We start from the raw sequence: 17,130 nt of genomic DNA, 5'->3' as shown, positions 1-17,130 counted from the left end.
TGAATCCTAGCTGTAATACTTACTAGCTGAGTCACCTTGGATAAATTAAAGAACCTTTCTATGGTTCAGTTTCCTCATCTGAGAGGAGATAATAGCATCTACCTCACCAGATTGTTGTGAGGATCAGCTGACTTGGTACATTCAATACATTTAGAATGCTGACTGGCAGAGAATAAGGACTCAACTGATGGTGGTTGTAGTTAATATTTCTAAAGTGATCTTGGCTTACATATACAGACCAAATGCCACAAAAATCACAAAGATTGTTAGAATAAAAAAATTTTTTTACCATAAAAGGACACTATAATCTTAATAAACTAGTATAAGGTGCTGTAATTAACCACACATTTAAACAAGAAAGGAATTTTTTTCCTATCCACTGAAAAGCTTTCAACTAAACAAATTATAATGAACTTATTTAATGCTTTTTTTTAGCTCTGAAACCACAATAACACATTTCAATATTCTGAACATCAATGACTATCATAAGTATTACAGTGATGTTATAAGACTTACAGATCTAAGGTAAACAAATCCCCTCCCCATCTATCAGTATTTTTTAAAACAGGAAGGGGAAATACATACAGTGTGTGTTTGTATGTGTGTGTGTGTGTGTGTGTGTGTGTGTGTGTAAAATATTCTGGAAAAGACTTTATATTTCAAGAAAGAGAAAAAATTAAAGAGAAAGAAAGGATGGAATACTCGTTCTCTTAATTTCAGAAAAATTTTGGACTAGCCATAGGTTTCATGGGAAAACTACACATTATTTTTATAAAATAAACTCACAGAACATAGGTCTGTATAAAATTGTGTTTTTATACTGTTAAAAAGAGTTTTCTAGATATTCTATCTAAATATTTCCTGAATTACCCAAAGATTACTTAATAGTCCTATACGTCAGTAAAACCACATGTATTTATTTCCTAATATAATTACTTTCCAATTACTAGTGGGTCCATATATTTCTATCTTAAAAGACAACAGAATATAGAGCTGGTTCACAGAACATGAACAGCTATACTCGCACATATAAAATTTCTCCTAAAAGAAACATTAGTATTGGTATTAATATCATTTATACTTGCTTTCAAAGCTGTTACACCAACTTTTCGTTTTTAAAGTAAACCTTAAAATGTATCAATTTCATGCTAAAGTCTTTAAAAACTAACACATAAGATTACCACAATTTAAAGACATATCCTGGAAAAATAAATTTATATATATATATATATATATATATATATATATATATATATATATATATATATAAAATGAAACAGGGTTCAAATAGTTCAAGAAGTTTCCCAAGACTGCACCGTGGCAGAGATGGATTTAGAACCCATTTCTCTGAATCCAGAGTCCATATTTTTCACCACTACAGTATGCTGGCTCTCAAACTTACTACCTAGTTATTATTCTCATAAGGTACAATTTTTCTAGGTCTTACTCTGATCCAAAATCATTAAACAGCATTCAACAATACTGATGACTTAATATTTAAAGAAAAAGTGAGTCAGCCATCAAAACATCAGTGGAAAATAACATACCAATTATTTACATAAAATGGTTTGTCAAATAAACTTTAGATAGTGGTAGTTTGTCACTTTAAAAAACTGCAGAATAAGCTTTCTATGTATTTACCACACCAGTAAATGGTATTTGCTTTGCCTAAAAGCTAAGTAAATAGCATAAAATATACACTTCTTTACCTTATGGTACAGAGCACAAAAAAATTTAAATGACCATGTTATTGTCAGAGCTAGCAAAAAAAAGTAAATATTTACTTGCTTTTGGACAAGAGACTAATTTTTATCCATTGAGGAGAGATTTAAGTCATCTCTAAAAAATATGCTCACAGAATAAATGGGTCAAAATTGATAAAAAGAATACTACCTATCTCAGCATTTAAATCTCAGACTCTGATCTGAGAAGGTGTTAGCTTCAACACTCTGGTGAACAAATAAATGAAAAGATTCTCTCCAACTTTCAAACAGGTAGAAATTACTCCAAAGATCTTTCTTGATATTACCCCCTTTTCTCCCCCCAAATTTAATATGGATTTGTGGCAACACATCACAGTAATGTATTTTGCTATGAAAATTTTAAAGCTAAAAACTATATTTTAAGCATATAGTAACCAGGAGATCCTTGAGGAGTATTTAAATTTTAATGACAAAAAAAACACTAGATTGTAGGAGGCTTTCAAATCATTACAACTACTGAGAAACCCAAGTGAACCCTCCAGATTCCCTGGGGAAAAATATAAAATGGTCATGACACTCAGCAACTAAAATAGAACACATATAGAAGATTAGTAAATCCAGATAAATCCTTGTTTCATACTTTTTTATTCCTTCCATTTTCCCTCACTTCCTTTCTAATTACGGTCCTTAAGATCCTTTCACCATCATTTCGTGACTTCATTTACCCATTCCTTCCTCTATTTTACCCTCACAAAATACCTGCCTAAAACACAGAAATCATTCTTTAAGAAAACAAAAAAAAAATGCCATATATTTAACTAGCATCTAGGACATGTACAGCATTATGTTAGTTGTTGCTTACAGTCTAAATTGAAAAAAGAAGACATACATAATGAGTAATTACAAGAAAGGGACAATGAGATACACTCTGAAAAATTACTTCACTATGGACTAATAAGGTAAAGCTTTTTTAGAAGACATGGAATTTGAGCTACACTTGAAAGATGGGTAGGAGTTGAAAACATGGCAACAGAAAGGGATTCCCAGCAAAGGAAACAGAATGACCAAGACAATGAAGGTAAGCATTCACTGGGTGTTTACAAGGAACAGCAAACTGCAAGAGCATAAGATATATGAATTAGGGTGGCTGTTTCTATTTATGAGCTGTTAAAATACCTAATTTTCACGGCTGAGAGAGATCTATATAAACAATAAATGAGGAGACCACCTCCTAAAAATTTACATACGGTGTTTAAATTCAGGGCCAATTTCTGCAACATAAAAAGAGGTACTTTGTTTATTGATCAACCAGTTACTCAATACCAAAGGACAATTTAAGCTCCTCCGTCTGGTATTCAGTTCTCTATACATGGCTTTGTACTATCTATTCTTAACTTATCACTTTTAATTAACTAGATTCATGAATCTGTAAATAAATCCTGCTATCTTACCTTTATTTTTTAATCCATATAAGTCTTCTGTTTATAATCCTCCTTTTCCTAATCTTTTAAGGTATCAATCATCATTTCAATCATTATACAGGGCTTTCCCCAACCAGATTTTCTATATTCTTTTTAGCACTCCCTGGCTGTATCACTAAGTTTTGTACTTTTCTTATACAGCCTATGTAAAGATGAATAAAATAAGGATGCTGTCTAGGAGAGCCAAGACTATGGCAAGTACTAGGATATAAGTGTAAAAAATGTATTAGGAAGGGGTGCCTGGGTTAAGCATCCAACTTTGGCTCAGGTCATGATCTCACTGTTCATGGGTTCAAGCCCCACATCAGGCTCTGTGCTGACAGTTCAGAGCCTGGAGCCTGCTTCAGATTCTGTCTCTCTCTCTCTCTGTCCCTCCCCTGCTCATCCTCTGTCTCTCTCTCTCTGTCTCAAAAATAAACATTAAAAAAAATTTTTTTTAAATAAAAAATAAATACAAGTATTGGGAAGTACAAAGTAAGTATTCAACTGTGCCTTGACAGGTGGGAGAAATTAAGGAAGTATAACATAATTAGGAGCAACACTGCAAACTCTCCCTCATAGTTTAAAATCTTAGAAGTTAAAAAACTCTAGTATCAAATGAAAGGTGGAAAAGGAAAATCATCAAGTCTTTAAAAACTGCAAAATAAGAAGGAAAAAAATTGAAACAAATTATATTTAGTCTTATTTTGTTAAATAATATTTCATACTACCTGACTTCTCCAAACTATAAACCTTCAAGGCTGGCATATTACCTTCCTTAATATTTTTTTGCAGGGGTCAAGCCCATGGAACTCAAACACCTAGTATAGCATGGTAAACCTATCAGAAAGTCAGAAACTTTTTTTCCCCAACTAAGTTTAAAAAAAAAAAAAGCTCCACTAACAATACAAAAGAACACTTTGATGTTTTTACTTATTTCATTTTAAAACAATGATCTTTAAAAAAAATTGTTTTTAAATTGGTTTATCATTCTGAATTTAAAGTGAGCTGGCTGACAGTAAGTTGAGACTCACAGAGAACAGTGGTATTTATCAGAGGGGAGAGGGGTTGGGAGGTGGGGGCCAAAAAGGGGGAAAGGATTAAGAAATACAAACTTCTAGTTCTAAAATAAGCTATTAGGATGTAATATATAGCATAGGGAACACTGTCAGTAATATTTATCAACACCGTACGGTGACAGGTGGTAACTAGCCTTAATGTAATCAGTTCCCAATGCATATAAATGTGGACTCCCTATGTTGTACACATGGAACCCATATAATATGGTATGCTAATTACACTTCAATAAAAATTAATTAAATAAGCATATGGGGTTGAAAGTTCAACTGATGGGGGCTGACCATATACATCATAAGTCTGACAAAGTGATGAATTCTGCTTATTCTCCAAGTCATTCTGCCCCAAGTCTAATTATTGGTGAAATTTAAAAATAAAACATTACATAGTTTAAGGCTTTACTGTTAAGAAAGGATCTCCTGCTATCTTAAAACCCTATGTGCTAAAGTAAGGTTTACAGGGAAGGACGGAGTCTCAAAGTCAAGCAACATGTCTAATGTCACACAATTCTTAAGTGGTTGTGCAAGAATTAGCCCTGGAAAACTGGTCTTTAGTTTCTATATACTTCCTGGTATACCATACCAATTGTGCTCAATTATTAGCCCTCCATTTTAGGAGGAATACCTAGAATTCGTTCAGAATAATTAAAGGTTAAGACTCCTTATATTTGAAGAATTTCTAACCAAAATGCTAATAGGGAAATTACTTATATTAGAGAACTAAACTGTTGTTCCACCTTGTTAAATCCTATAAAAAGTGAGGATGAGATTATGCTAAATTAGGGCTGCTGTTCTAATTGGATTTTACTGAAATTTATTCAAGAACATACCAAAGTAAGAAGCACAAAAGCTAGTGGCTGAGCTATCCATTATCAGCTGATGGCAAACTGTCCACATGTACAACTTCAGAAGTCCAGCCCAGCGGGCGGCCTGCTTGCCTTTGAGGGGAGGATGAGGACCTGGTCAGACCAAGTCCCTGATGTCCAGTTCTGTTAGTCCACCTATCCCTTCGGTCAAGTATCCTTTAATACATCAATCTAGTTGTAAAAATAGATACAGTGAATTCTGTTAACCACTTTAATACCATACTAGAGATGATGTCTTTGAAGTAACTAAAATATATAGGTTAATGAAAGGGAGACTTCAGCTACACAAAAACAAAAGAGCTCTGAAAATGGAAGGTGCTATGTTCCAAGGCAGTGAACTCTAGTCAAGGAAGTATTCACTCAGAGATGAGTAACAACTTGCAGGAGTATAACAGAAGAGAAAAAAAATCAACTAGGGAGATGGGTTTTTAAGGTCTCTTCCAATATTGTACCTAGAAAGTAATCAATTCAGTACAGTATTTTATTAATCTAATGGTAGATGAAAAGACAAAATAAATCCTAATATTTATGAACTTCAGTCATTTAGTTAGGTCAGTTAGTATATGTGGCCAAGTTATAAAATACGTACAATGAAGTGCAATTAGATGTCTTTAAAGTCACTTTCAACTCCAATTTTCAGTTTTTGAGCTGCTAAAATAGACGGTCCTCCTAAATTCCCATACTAAAGACTATAAACTTTACTCACTCAGGACCTACATATACACAGAAGACCTATATACACACATTTTATACCTAAAGTCTAACTATCTTAAGTTCTTTAAAAAAAAAAAAAAAAAAAAGAGAGACTCAAAGAGTAGTTAATGCTACTGAACCATACCCTTAAAGATAGTTAAGATAAAAAATTTTGTTATGTGTATTTTTACTGCAATTTTTTTAAAAGCTGAGGAGAACTGGGTCTAGAAGGGGAGAGTAAGAGAAAATAGCCAAAGTGGAGACAGGAAGAACAGAACAAGATGTAGCAACAGATACAAGATACAAAAATCCACAAAGGAACAAACTCATTCAAAGTGGAACTAATCATAATATGAGGGAACACATTACACAACTAAATACAGTTTAGTACAGGGGCCACTAACAGCAAACTAGAGCAGTGCCACCTGTGTTTGTAAATAAAGTTTTATTGCAAGACAGCTGTCCCTATGCATTTACCAACCATCCATGACAGCTTTGCTAATAACAGCTAATTTGAATAGTATTAACCCAGACCAGATAGCCTGTGAAGCCAAAAATATGTACTATTTGACCCTTCAGAGAGAAAAAGTTTGCCAACACTTGCCTGCGAACATCACTATAGTAATGCTCCCTTATGGTAAAATCTGAGATGGAACAAGAAACATTAAACTCTTCATTATATTTTACTGTGGCAAAAAATATGCAACATTTTCTAAGGAGATTTACACTAAGAATAGTTTAGAAAAAGTTTGATGTTTGCAAATAGTGAATATAACTGGATAATGCTGAGAAGAGCTGTACAAATCCATGTACATTTTTTTTAACTTTTTAATGTAATGGTACTTGCTGTTATATGTACCAGAAACAGTATATTAGAATAGCAGACTAGTAGAGTAGATATTTACAATTTTAAAATTAACAGATGTGGTTCCTCTAATAATGGAAGTTATAAATGCAGATGTCCCTTGAGCAACAAGCATTTGAACCATGTGGGTACACTTACATGTGGCTTTTTCTTAATAAATACAGTATAGTACTATAATATATTTTCTTTTCCTTGTGATTTTAATAACATTTTCTCTTCTCTTGCTCACTTTATTGTAAGAATATAGTCTGTAATACATATAACATACAAAATATGTATTGACTGTTTGTTATTGGTGAGGCTTCCAGTCAACAGTAGGCTATCAGTAGTTAAGTTTTGAGGAAGTAACCTAATTTTTGACTGTGAGAAGAGGCTGGCAACCCTAACATCCACATTATTCAAGGGTCAATTGTACTCATAATGAGAAATCTTAAAATTAACTCTAAAGAGGCAGAGAAAAAAATGTCCATTCTCACAAACCACAACTGCTGATATCACTTCAGTTTGTTTTCCTCAAAATACTTTTTCCAAGCATGTTTTAAAAGCTTAAGGGAAAAAAAGAAAAAAAAGCTTAAGGATCACTTGAGATCATACTGCACAGAAATTTTATATTCTAACTTTTGGCCTAACATTTTCTTACATCTCCCAAAAGTGTCTGTATACATTTTAAATGACTGAATAAGAGACTCTCATATGTATGTATCATAATTTACTCAACCATTCCACTAATGTTGAACACAAGTTTTTTTTTCCATTCTTCTCTAATATGTAGGGTACTGTACCAAAAGTATTAATGAATAAATCTTCCTACAACTCAAGTTTGTTAGCCTAGACTCCTAAAAATGTATGAATATATTTAAAGTTTCACACAGTTTTAAAACTGTTCTTAAAAAGCCTGTACTCTTGGGGTGCCTGGATGGCTCAGTCAGTTAGGCATCCAACTCTTTATTTTAGCTCAGGTCATGATCTCATGGTTGTGAGATTGAGCCTCACATCAAGTCTCCGTGATGAGCTGCAGAGCCTGCTTGGATTCTCTCTCTCTGTCTCTTAAGAACTCCCACCAAGAATCTTAAGGAAGTGCCTATGTCACTCACACCTTCATGAAGATGACCATTTAAAAATCTTTAGAGGCCTGTAGTAGAAATTAACAGGCAAAAAAATAAAAAAAAAAAAAAACCCACACACATATATATTCAAATCTTGAAATCTACCAAGTTATTGTTCATTATGCAATATTAATAGTTCCATTTTAAAGTTAGTTCCATTTTAAAGTTAGTGTTTTCACTATAAACGTATATTTAGAAAGCAATAAGCAATAATGTTACGTACAAACCAGAGAATACTCCCCAAAGGAAGCCAAGAAAACACATTATCATGCTTCTACTGTGTTGTAAGTGGCCAGAAAAGTAACAAGTACAGTAATTAGTTATATGCACCATGTTTCATAAGCAAAGCAATTTTATACCTGAGTAGAAAGATTCCAGGATAAAATCCTAAGTATCTCTACCTGAAAGCTATTTACCTCAGAGATATCAATAATTAGTAATTATTTTTATAAATATATCTGTTCACTCAGCTTTCTTAAGTATTCTTCCTAGCAAATGACTTAAAAGGTGAAAAGGCAGACAGGCAACTCCTTGACTTATACAGGAATTAAAGAGTGTGCTCCTTAAAGAATGCAAATCCTACAATTAGACCTTGTTTCTACAGCCATAATTTTTCTTCACTTCATAGTCACAAGGAAGAAGTATAGCTTTTTACTTATTTCAAGTAATTTTTTGAAACTCAAACCCACAAACATCTTCAACAAAGTTCTCTTCAAGGTGACATTTATTTTTTTCAGACTAAAATAGTGCCCTTCCAACACTTGTTACTTTTCCCTACATAGCGCCTCATAAAAAAATTGAATTCAATGTGGTAGTCATTTCCTGAGTTAGTTGATTTTGAAGTAGGCAGACTTCTTTGTAAACAGTAAAGCCTGAAAAGAAGAAGCTAAAACTCAGAAACTAAAGTTCAGGATCTAATTTATGCTTTCAGTGAACTTCATCTAAAAATTATTAAGTAGCATGCAGTTCGTTAATTACAGGTCACCACAGATATAGCCATGACTAAATAGATACCCGTGGTTTAATATAAGTATCAGGCAGCAAAAAATGTTATGGTGTATGCTTCAAATGGCCACTAAACTAAAGCTCACTGGTTACTGTAACCTGAAAAAAATTTTAATGGAAGAAATCACAAATAAAATCAGAGGTGTTGAGGAATCCCTCAAATATACTTTCAATCTTGATTTTAAGTGAACTGTAAATACATTCACTTTTACACATTAAAAGGAAATGCATTAAAGAATGACAAAATTTGTCACCTATTTCACGGGCGTTCTTTCACTTTGAAATTATACCTGCCAAACACTGTCTCAACTTCATTATCAAGTACTGTTCTATAGACCAATTCAATGTTTGCTGCAATGCATAAGCATTTAATCTTGAGATTCAATTCTCACAGCATACAATGTAATGATTCTATGCCCCTCACTTTCCATTTAATAAATATGAACTACCATGGCACCTGGGTAGCTCAGGTCATGATCCCAGGGTCATGGGATAGAGCCCTGTGTCGGGCTCTGCGCTGAGTGTGGAGACTGCTTAAGATTTTCTCTCTCTCCTCCTCTAACTCCCTCCCCTGCTCGCTCTCTAAAAAATTAAAAATTAAAATATTAAAAAAAAATGACCTACCAAAAGTCATACTATCTGAAGCCAGTATAAAAATGTTTCCTTTCACTTTTAATACATTTTTAATTATGCATATTTAATCCAAAATATATTTTTAAATGCCATGACTTCACGTAAATGAGCAAACATTCAATTACTTCATCATGGGTATGCAGTTTTTGACAAATACTACCAAACCACCTTCCAAAATAGCTGAACTAATTTATACTTCCACTAGCAATGTAAGAGTTCCTATTCCCCACACCCTCCGCATCACTTGATTTAATTTAACATCTGCCAATCTGATAGGGAAAAAATGATCTCATTGTTTTAATGGAATACTGTATCCTGTATTGTCAATATTGTACCCTATATGAATTACCCTTTTACTAAAGAGCATACATGTGCTGATATTTTCCAAGCCTAGTCCTTCTCGGTTGTATCATTTTCCCTCCTAACTAAATAATAAAATGCCTAAACAAAAGGTAACAAAAATGTCCCTCATCCCAACCTGGCAACTCTTTTCAGGGACTCTTCACTATAGGATACACACAAGCTTCATAGAAATGAAGCATGGCATGCTTGATGGAGAAGAAACAGTGAGGTAAAATGTCCATGCTGGGCAAGCATTCAGCATAAAGGTTGATCAAGAATATTGAATGCTACAGCATGGTTTGTGATTTTGATATAATGCTCATTCCAGTCTGTATTGGTATTTTAGAAAGAGAGTGGTAGTTTGAAATTAAAACTCTATAAACAATCTCAAAAGACTGAAATGAGACAAAAGAATGGATATGGGGGTACAGACTTTTACTTTGGGTCATCAAATACATGGACATAAACGTGAGAAGAGTTTGGATGAGAGATGAAATATTATCATGAGAAGCAAAGTTGAGAGAAGGCACATGCTGTGGAGAAGGCAGACAAGTGGGAAAGAAGCAAAGACCTCAGCCTCAGGGTTTACTCAGTGAGCAAACCCAAAAAGTGCCAGGAAAGCAAAGAGGACAATTTAAAAAATGAAGACAGCCAAGTGGATTTTCAAAATGATAAATGATAGCAACAAAATTAAGTAAGTGCACTACAGGGAAAAGTAAGCAAAGATCATATTTTCTATAGGGTATTTAAGACAGTAGTAAAATCTTAAGTTAAACCAGGAATCTAAACCAGACTGAAGTTGGTTGAAGGAGATGGCATAGCCTAGGATGACACTGGTTCAAAGAATCTGACTATGGAAAAAAGGTAAGTAGGTAACTTGCTTATATTCCACCTCTTTCCAAAATATAATATAGTAAGGTTAATAAAGTATAGTCAGACCAAGGAAAGGAGGAAAAGCAAACATGTTAGCCATGTTAATTAATAAAATTACTATGGTTAAGTATTAAATTCTCTAAGCTTACTAGTAAGTAGGCCAAAAAGACAAACAGTACAAATCAAATAGAAGTACAATAATTTTTCAAGAGAAATTTTTTCTGGAAACTAAAAAAACAAAAAGAAATTTCTCATGTATGAGCCTAAAATTCAAAGGCTAATGTCCTTGTCATGTTTTACAACATGAAGATGAAGCAATTTTATTCTTATTTAATAAACACTTATATACTATTTTAACACATACCAAATTGTTGTCCTAAGCCTTTTACAAAATGTTAACTCATTTAATTTCACATGGTTATTTCTTTTAATAATCTTCCATAAAACCTGGCAGAGTCGTGAGTGCTGGCATTCCAGGTGGCTTGCTGACTGAGGGATGAACTATATTTTGGAAGCTGAGCATTAGAAAGGATAACAGGATCAACTGGAAGCTTACCTCCCAGAATGAGAGAAATGTTTATTACACAAAGGCAAAATGGAAGGAGTCAAAAGAGGAAAACTACATTTGGAAACCAGATCATTCAGGAAATAGAATCTTTAAAAAGATTAAAAATGTCTTAACAATCTTGGGGCCAGTGCTCTTCAAGTGTATATATGAATTCAAGACAGCTGGGGTTCACTCTTGAAATCCTTGATTCAAAGCTCTCAGGCTTATCATATATAGTACTTGGATTGCTCCTGAGCCAGTCTAGCTATTATTCCAAACTTCAGTGGCAGAAAAAGAAACTCCTTTGAACTAAGGTAAACAAGATTGTCTTATTGGCCATTCAAATTCCCAGGTCAGCTGAGCAAATGTTCTTGAAGGATTCCCTCCCTAGACTGATTTTCTTTGGTGGTTGGGGTACAGTACAGGACCTTTTTTTATGTATCGTTGTCAGTAAGTATTAACCAAAATAGTGTTTTCAAAGTTACTGCTAAGAGACAATTTCTTATTTGGAAGGAAATGAAGCTAGAAAGTTCTTATGAGCTTAAATTTCCTATCTGACAAGAAGGAAAAAAAAAGGACACTAGTGCCACTGAAAAGACACAAACTGGAAGACATTTTCAATGGAAAACAATTCCCATCCCATAGCCTTCAAGGACAACTTTTAAATGCTAGCAATCGCACTTTGTAATTCTGTAACCCTGGGCTCAGGTATTTAAACTAGTTTCATGCCTGGTAAACCAGATGATAAGGTACGAGTACCAGATGAGATTAAGCATACACATTCTAGACCCTAAAAAACATGAGAGATAGAAATTTAACAAAAGTCTAGCTTTTCAGACCTTGAAGGGATTTAAATCATCTAACTAAAGATGTTAAATGACCTACCTATATGCTCCTAAGACTTTGTGACACAAAACCATTATCACAGAATACCACAAATTTTGCCCATCATTAAAATAACATTTTTCAGTCTGGGAAAACTTAAGCTTGTAATGTTTTAGGAAGGTGCCAATTTCAATTACAGGAAACATTAAGCAGACCTGTGATTCAGTATAAGAATCACACCACACTTTCAGTTTGACTTAAGGTGATGTGAAGCTGAAGACAGTAATGTGAGTGACAGGGTGGCAAAACGGGTCACATAATGTCAGTACAATGTCAGCAAAATGGTAGAGTATAAAGAAAGCATACAGGTTATATTTTTACCCATATTCGGAAAACAAAGTTGGGGTCCATTTATATTTATACAAAATAACCAAGAAATTGCTTCCCATTTGTTAAGAAAAACCAATTTCGTTTTAAGTCAAAAGTGCTGTGTGGCAGAGATGACTTAACATTCTATCAGTATTTAAATCACAAAAACTACATAACTCGGATTTTTCCTAGTGTTTTACCAGCCACATTCCATCTTGGCTATTTTGGTTATTTTAAAAAATTCGCCCATCTCATGGAAGACATTAGACAGGCCAAAACTGGTCCCCAGTGCAAACAGGTAGTCTTGTACTGCGTGCCCCTTCTCGGCCACATGACTCTCTTCCTCCTTAATCTCCTTTCGAAAACATTATTTCCGGTGCCCCAGATGGCTCGACACCACGCCTGAAAGCCACTCCAGAAATATTAAGAATATTCTGCCACGTTAGGCTTCTAAAGAGATGGTGGCAGAGCGATCGAAGGAGGGCAGGCTTAGAGAGAAAGAAACCTGAGCCTGAAAAATGACGAGTCAGGAAGGCGCAGTGTATGCTAAACACCCGACTCCTAAATGTCACTCGGTGGAGATGTTCGTGTGGCATCACCCACGGAGAGCTGGGCAGGCGGCCAGGAGCTGCAGCCGGGAGCCGGGGAGCAGAGCACGCGGCGCGGGCCAGGCAGCCGCAGCCCCAAAGGACGGGGCCGGCGGGGGTGGGGGGGCGGAATGGCCCAGGCCGGCCGCTCCGGCCCCTCCGCGGCTCCTCCCGGGCGGCCCGCGCCAGGGGCGGGGAAGGGAAGTGGGGGCCGAGCGGAGGGGCGCCGACGGTGAAGGCGCGGGCGGGGCCGGACCTAATCACATGGCGCAGACTGCGCAGGCCGCCCGGCATCTCTTTCTTTCTCTTTCTCGAACCTCCGCTCCCATCCCGCCCCACCGCAGGCCCCTCCCGGGCCCGATTCCGGGCCCCACGCGGGGGAGGCCTCTTCCGCCTAGCGGAGACACTCACTTTTCGCCCGAGGCCACCAGCTCCTTGCCCTCACTGTTGCTGAACGCATCCGTCTCCCCGGGGCCGTCCTTGGGGCTGGGAGCCGATGGGGCCGCGGGCGGCGACGCCCCAGACTGCTGCTGCTGCTGCTGCGTGCCCCCCTTGCCCAGCTCCTGCAGGATCTCCGAAGGGGAGCTAGACAGTCCCCGCGCGAGGGGCCCCGCCGGCCGGCCGCCCCCGCCCCACCACGGGTAAAGCCGCGCGGCGGCCGCTGGGCCAGCGGCCCCCTGTCCCCCGCCTCGGGGACGCCGGCACAGTGTGACGAGGGGCTGTGCCCGCCTCAGAGCTGCGCAGGAAGCGGCGGGAGGCCGCAGGAGCAGGTCCCGCAGCATCGCCGAGCCTCGCAGTCGCATCATGCCGCCGGGTCTGTCAGCGCCCGCTAGACTAGGGAGGATGCTCGGGGCGTGGGCGGCCGCTCTCCTCTGGGAACGCAGTCTCCGGTGGGACACCGAGAGGGCAGAAGTGGATAGGAGCAGCGACGTGGGTGTGGTTTGGACTCCGGTTCCCGCAGCCTCCGCTGCTGCTCAGGAGGCTGCCCGCCGCCGCTTCACCTCACACCGCCGAGGATTCCGCACTGAGGCTGAAGCGCAGGGGAGGGCCAGAGACATTCCGCGCTCACCCTCTCGGGGGCGGGAGGACGCCCGCGTCCTCCCTCCTTCCCCTGCTACGATTGGCTCAGATTCTCGACCTCTCTCCTGATTGGTGACTGGAGCAGTCAAATTTCTCTCCGCGCAGGGTGCGCGGAGAGCCGGGGTGGAGATTGGCAGGGGGCGGGGAGAGGAACCGAACTGACGTGTGAGGCGTGGGAGCCAGGAGGGGCTCTAGCGTAGCCGCTTCCCTCTCGCTTCGCCAACCGCGAGGCTGCCCTAGTTGGAAACTGGGGAGTCAGGGGTCTCGTCACTTACGAAGTGGATTGGCTCCTGGACTCTGGGGCCTCGAACTGTCGGGGAGACTGACCGGCAAGAGCCCCTGCAGCCAAGTGGCCGGGAGCCAGTCGGATTGGCCGGAGCTGGCGTCTGGCCGAGCCGTCGGAGCTTGGCTGGTCCAAGCTTGCAGCTGGCCCGGGCTATCCGGTGAGGACGTGAGGAGACACCTCTGAGGGCCGCGGTCCAGGAAAGGCAGCCCCAGACGAGCCTCGTCTCTCTCCCAAATGTTACATTTACTTGAAACTTTCCATGGTTGGCCACTCCCCAGATGTGAAGTGTTTTGGAAAAAATGAGCAAAATCCTTTCAGCTATGCGACTTAGCCATTTGGAAGATTGGAGATCGGGGGAGGGCGAAGAGCGAGAGAAATTCCAGAATACGACTGCTTTCCTTTTGAAAAATTATTTTTTTAATGTACATTGGTATCTCATAAATGTTTTTGAACAGCAAGGATTCCCTTGACACTAGTTTGCTGGAAAGCATAATTGTAGATACTTTTGTATTTTAAAAGCTGCTTCATCATTTTAAAATAGAAGCATCTGAGTGCTGGTTCTCTAAATCGTTTCAGCCTAGTATCTATTGTTTATCCTATTTGGTCTGTGGGAAAAGAGCCAAGGATCTGATAAACTCTTGAGTTTTTCTCTGAGCCTACCTATGCACTTCACGACAAAAGGTTTTTAGACTGTTTCTTGAAACAATTAGGTTTAAATGCATAGATCCACAAAAGTTAATGGGGATGATTTTTATGAACCAGGAAGGGTGTGCGTCAGGTGCATTAACTAGGTGCATTAGTAATCTAATGAATCTTAAAATATTGCACTAGATTAATAGGAAATCTGTACCCTACAGGCTATTGTGACCTTTGGCATGTCAGAGTCTTGCTCATGTTTAAATTTTTTCTATCTGCTCTTTAACCGGAAGAACCTGGAAAAGGCTATCATGTGTAAATCGGTTAAGTATCGCCTTAAAAAAAAAAAAAAGTTCAGACAATTGCAAATTATTTAGAGGGCTTTTATTACTACTTAACATTACCTGTCACTAAAATTTGAAGAGTCAAAGTAATAATATCCAGTATTCAGGAAAAGGAACATCAACTTTTGGAGGAGAGGTAACGAATATCAGCCCTGCCTAACCTTTCCAGTGACTTGTCAATGACATAAACCTGAATATTGTGTGACCTCTTAAATATAACTGGTTATCAGTTTTGACTGTTTCCTTTCTCTCCACTTCCAAGCTATTGACAAATCCAGTTCTTATTTTCCTCCTAGCTTTTCTCTTAGCTTCTCTAATTTTCCTATGAAAATTCTTTGTAAATTTCTTTCATTTTTTAAAGGCTTAAATGCTGTATAGTATACTTAACAAGTATGGAAAGCAAACCTAGTAATATATTATTTTCTAGAGTTTCTGCTTCCATGCATGAGCTAGTAAAAATGGACACGTTAGTCCTAACATTTAGAAGGACTTAGAGTCTGATGCAATTTAACCCTTTCTTTGTGAAAACCATGAAAAAGTTATAGACAGCAAATTAAAAGTACTATAAATAGAATTAAAGTTTGAGTCATTCATACTTTAATTTGATTCCTTTCTTCATCATATATAATATTTTTTAATCTTCAGTTAATGTTTAATCAAATACAACTGAGCTACCATGAATTGGAGTTAATTACTATTTCCATTAGATTAATTATTTACTTGTTAAATTATATCATCATGTAAAACAAAATCTGTCCCTATAAAAACATTTTATACACATACAACAGTCCACTAAAATAACTACAAATAGATAATCTCCAGATTAATAGGTGGCTGGATTGTCAGAGCTACTCTTAGACTCCTCTTTGCCAGTAGATAAGTGCAGCTATCCCACAAGAGGTTGTAGTCCCATAGCTGTTAAGCAGATTTGAACCATCCAAAGGAAAAATTGGAATTTATGCATTTTGTTTCTGTTCTAACTAGAAGAACAATCTAACTAGAGTTCCTGTGTTCTTTTGAAGATTAAAAAAGGCTAATGTTTCAAGATCATAATGTAACATATGTATAAGTTCCAGATTTTGCCTTTCACCAGAACCAAAAGGTTATTATTTGTTGACCTAAAGCTAAGTGGAAAATAATTCTCCTTTGCCTAATAGCTTAAAAGAATTGACTCAGTATTTTGTTTGTTTGAATTTTGTTAAGAGAATAGAGTAAGATTCAGGAAACCTCTAAACAGCTTCTGCTACTACTTCCCTTTCTTCTGTTTGTTTCCTGCTTTAACTGGCCAGCTTCCTAGTCTTGCTGATAAACCCTGTCAAACATGACTTACTATTCCAAAGTTGAATTTAGATATGTATTAAAGTTATTATAGATCCCTCATGTATAAAATGGGGATAATATTAGTATCTTATCTCACAGGGTTGTGAGGATTAAATGAATAGATATATGTGTATATATATATATATATATGTATATATATATATATATATATATATATATAGCACTGAGAACAATGCCAGTAGCATTCTATAAGTGTTAGCTATAAATATTATTATTATTATTATTCCATAAGTGAATAAATTTTGTTGCACATGATTGTCACATTTGTTATTAAAAAGCCAAACAGAGTTGTTTTAAACCATCTAATTGTAAAATATCATTTAAGAAGAAGCTGGCTCCCCAAAATGAGATCATTTGCTTTATTTTTAGAAAATAAACCAATAATTTCCAAGGTATCTTTGGACTGCTGCAAAGACAGAAAGATTAAGTAAAGCTGGATTCAGTGCCCATGGTACCAGCTGTTTACAAATAACTTTTAAAAAGTAATACAGAA

The 17,130-nt window shown here is 37.2% G+C and overlaps 2 protein-coding genes across 5 annotated transcripts in view; one reads left to right on the top strand and one right to left on the bottom strand.

Moving 5' to 3' along the window:
- GLS (glutaminase) overlaps positions 1 to 13,756 on the bottom strand; it is an 81,061-nt gene extending 67,305 nt beyond the window's left edge. For all 3 annotated transcript variants that reach the window (XM_045480539.1, XM_045480541.1, XM_045480540.1), the window contains exon 1: positions 13,362 to 13,756. In XM_045480539.1, the coding sequence (XP_045336495.1) occupies positions 13,362 to 13,756 (395 nt within the window). The remainder of the gene's footprint in view (positions 1 to 13,361) is intronic.
- A 603-nt stretch (positions 13,757 to 14,359) lies between these two features.
- LOC123599233 (serine protease 58-like) overlaps positions 14,360 to 17,130 on the top strand; it is a 135,150-nt gene continuing 132,379 nt past the window's right edge. For both annotated transcript variants that reach the window (XR_006713058.1, XR_006713057.1), the window contains exon 1: positions 14,360 to 14,473. The gene's annotated coding sequence lies outside the window, so the exon portion shown is untranslated. The remainder of the gene's footprint in view (positions 14,474 to 17,130) is intronic.

Source organism: Leopardus geoffroyi, chromosome C1 (assembly GCF_018350155.1).
Source record: "Leopardus geoffroyi isolate Oge1 chromosome C1, O.geoffroyi_Oge1_pat1.0, whole genome shotgun sequence".
In the NCBI taxonomy this organism is placed as follows: Eukaryota; Metazoa; Chordata; class Mammalia; order Carnivora; family Felidae; genus Leopardus; species Leopardus geoffroyi.
The sequence above is the reverse complement of the archived record's forward strand: the minus strand, read 5'-3'. Positions and strand labels throughout refer to the sequence as shown.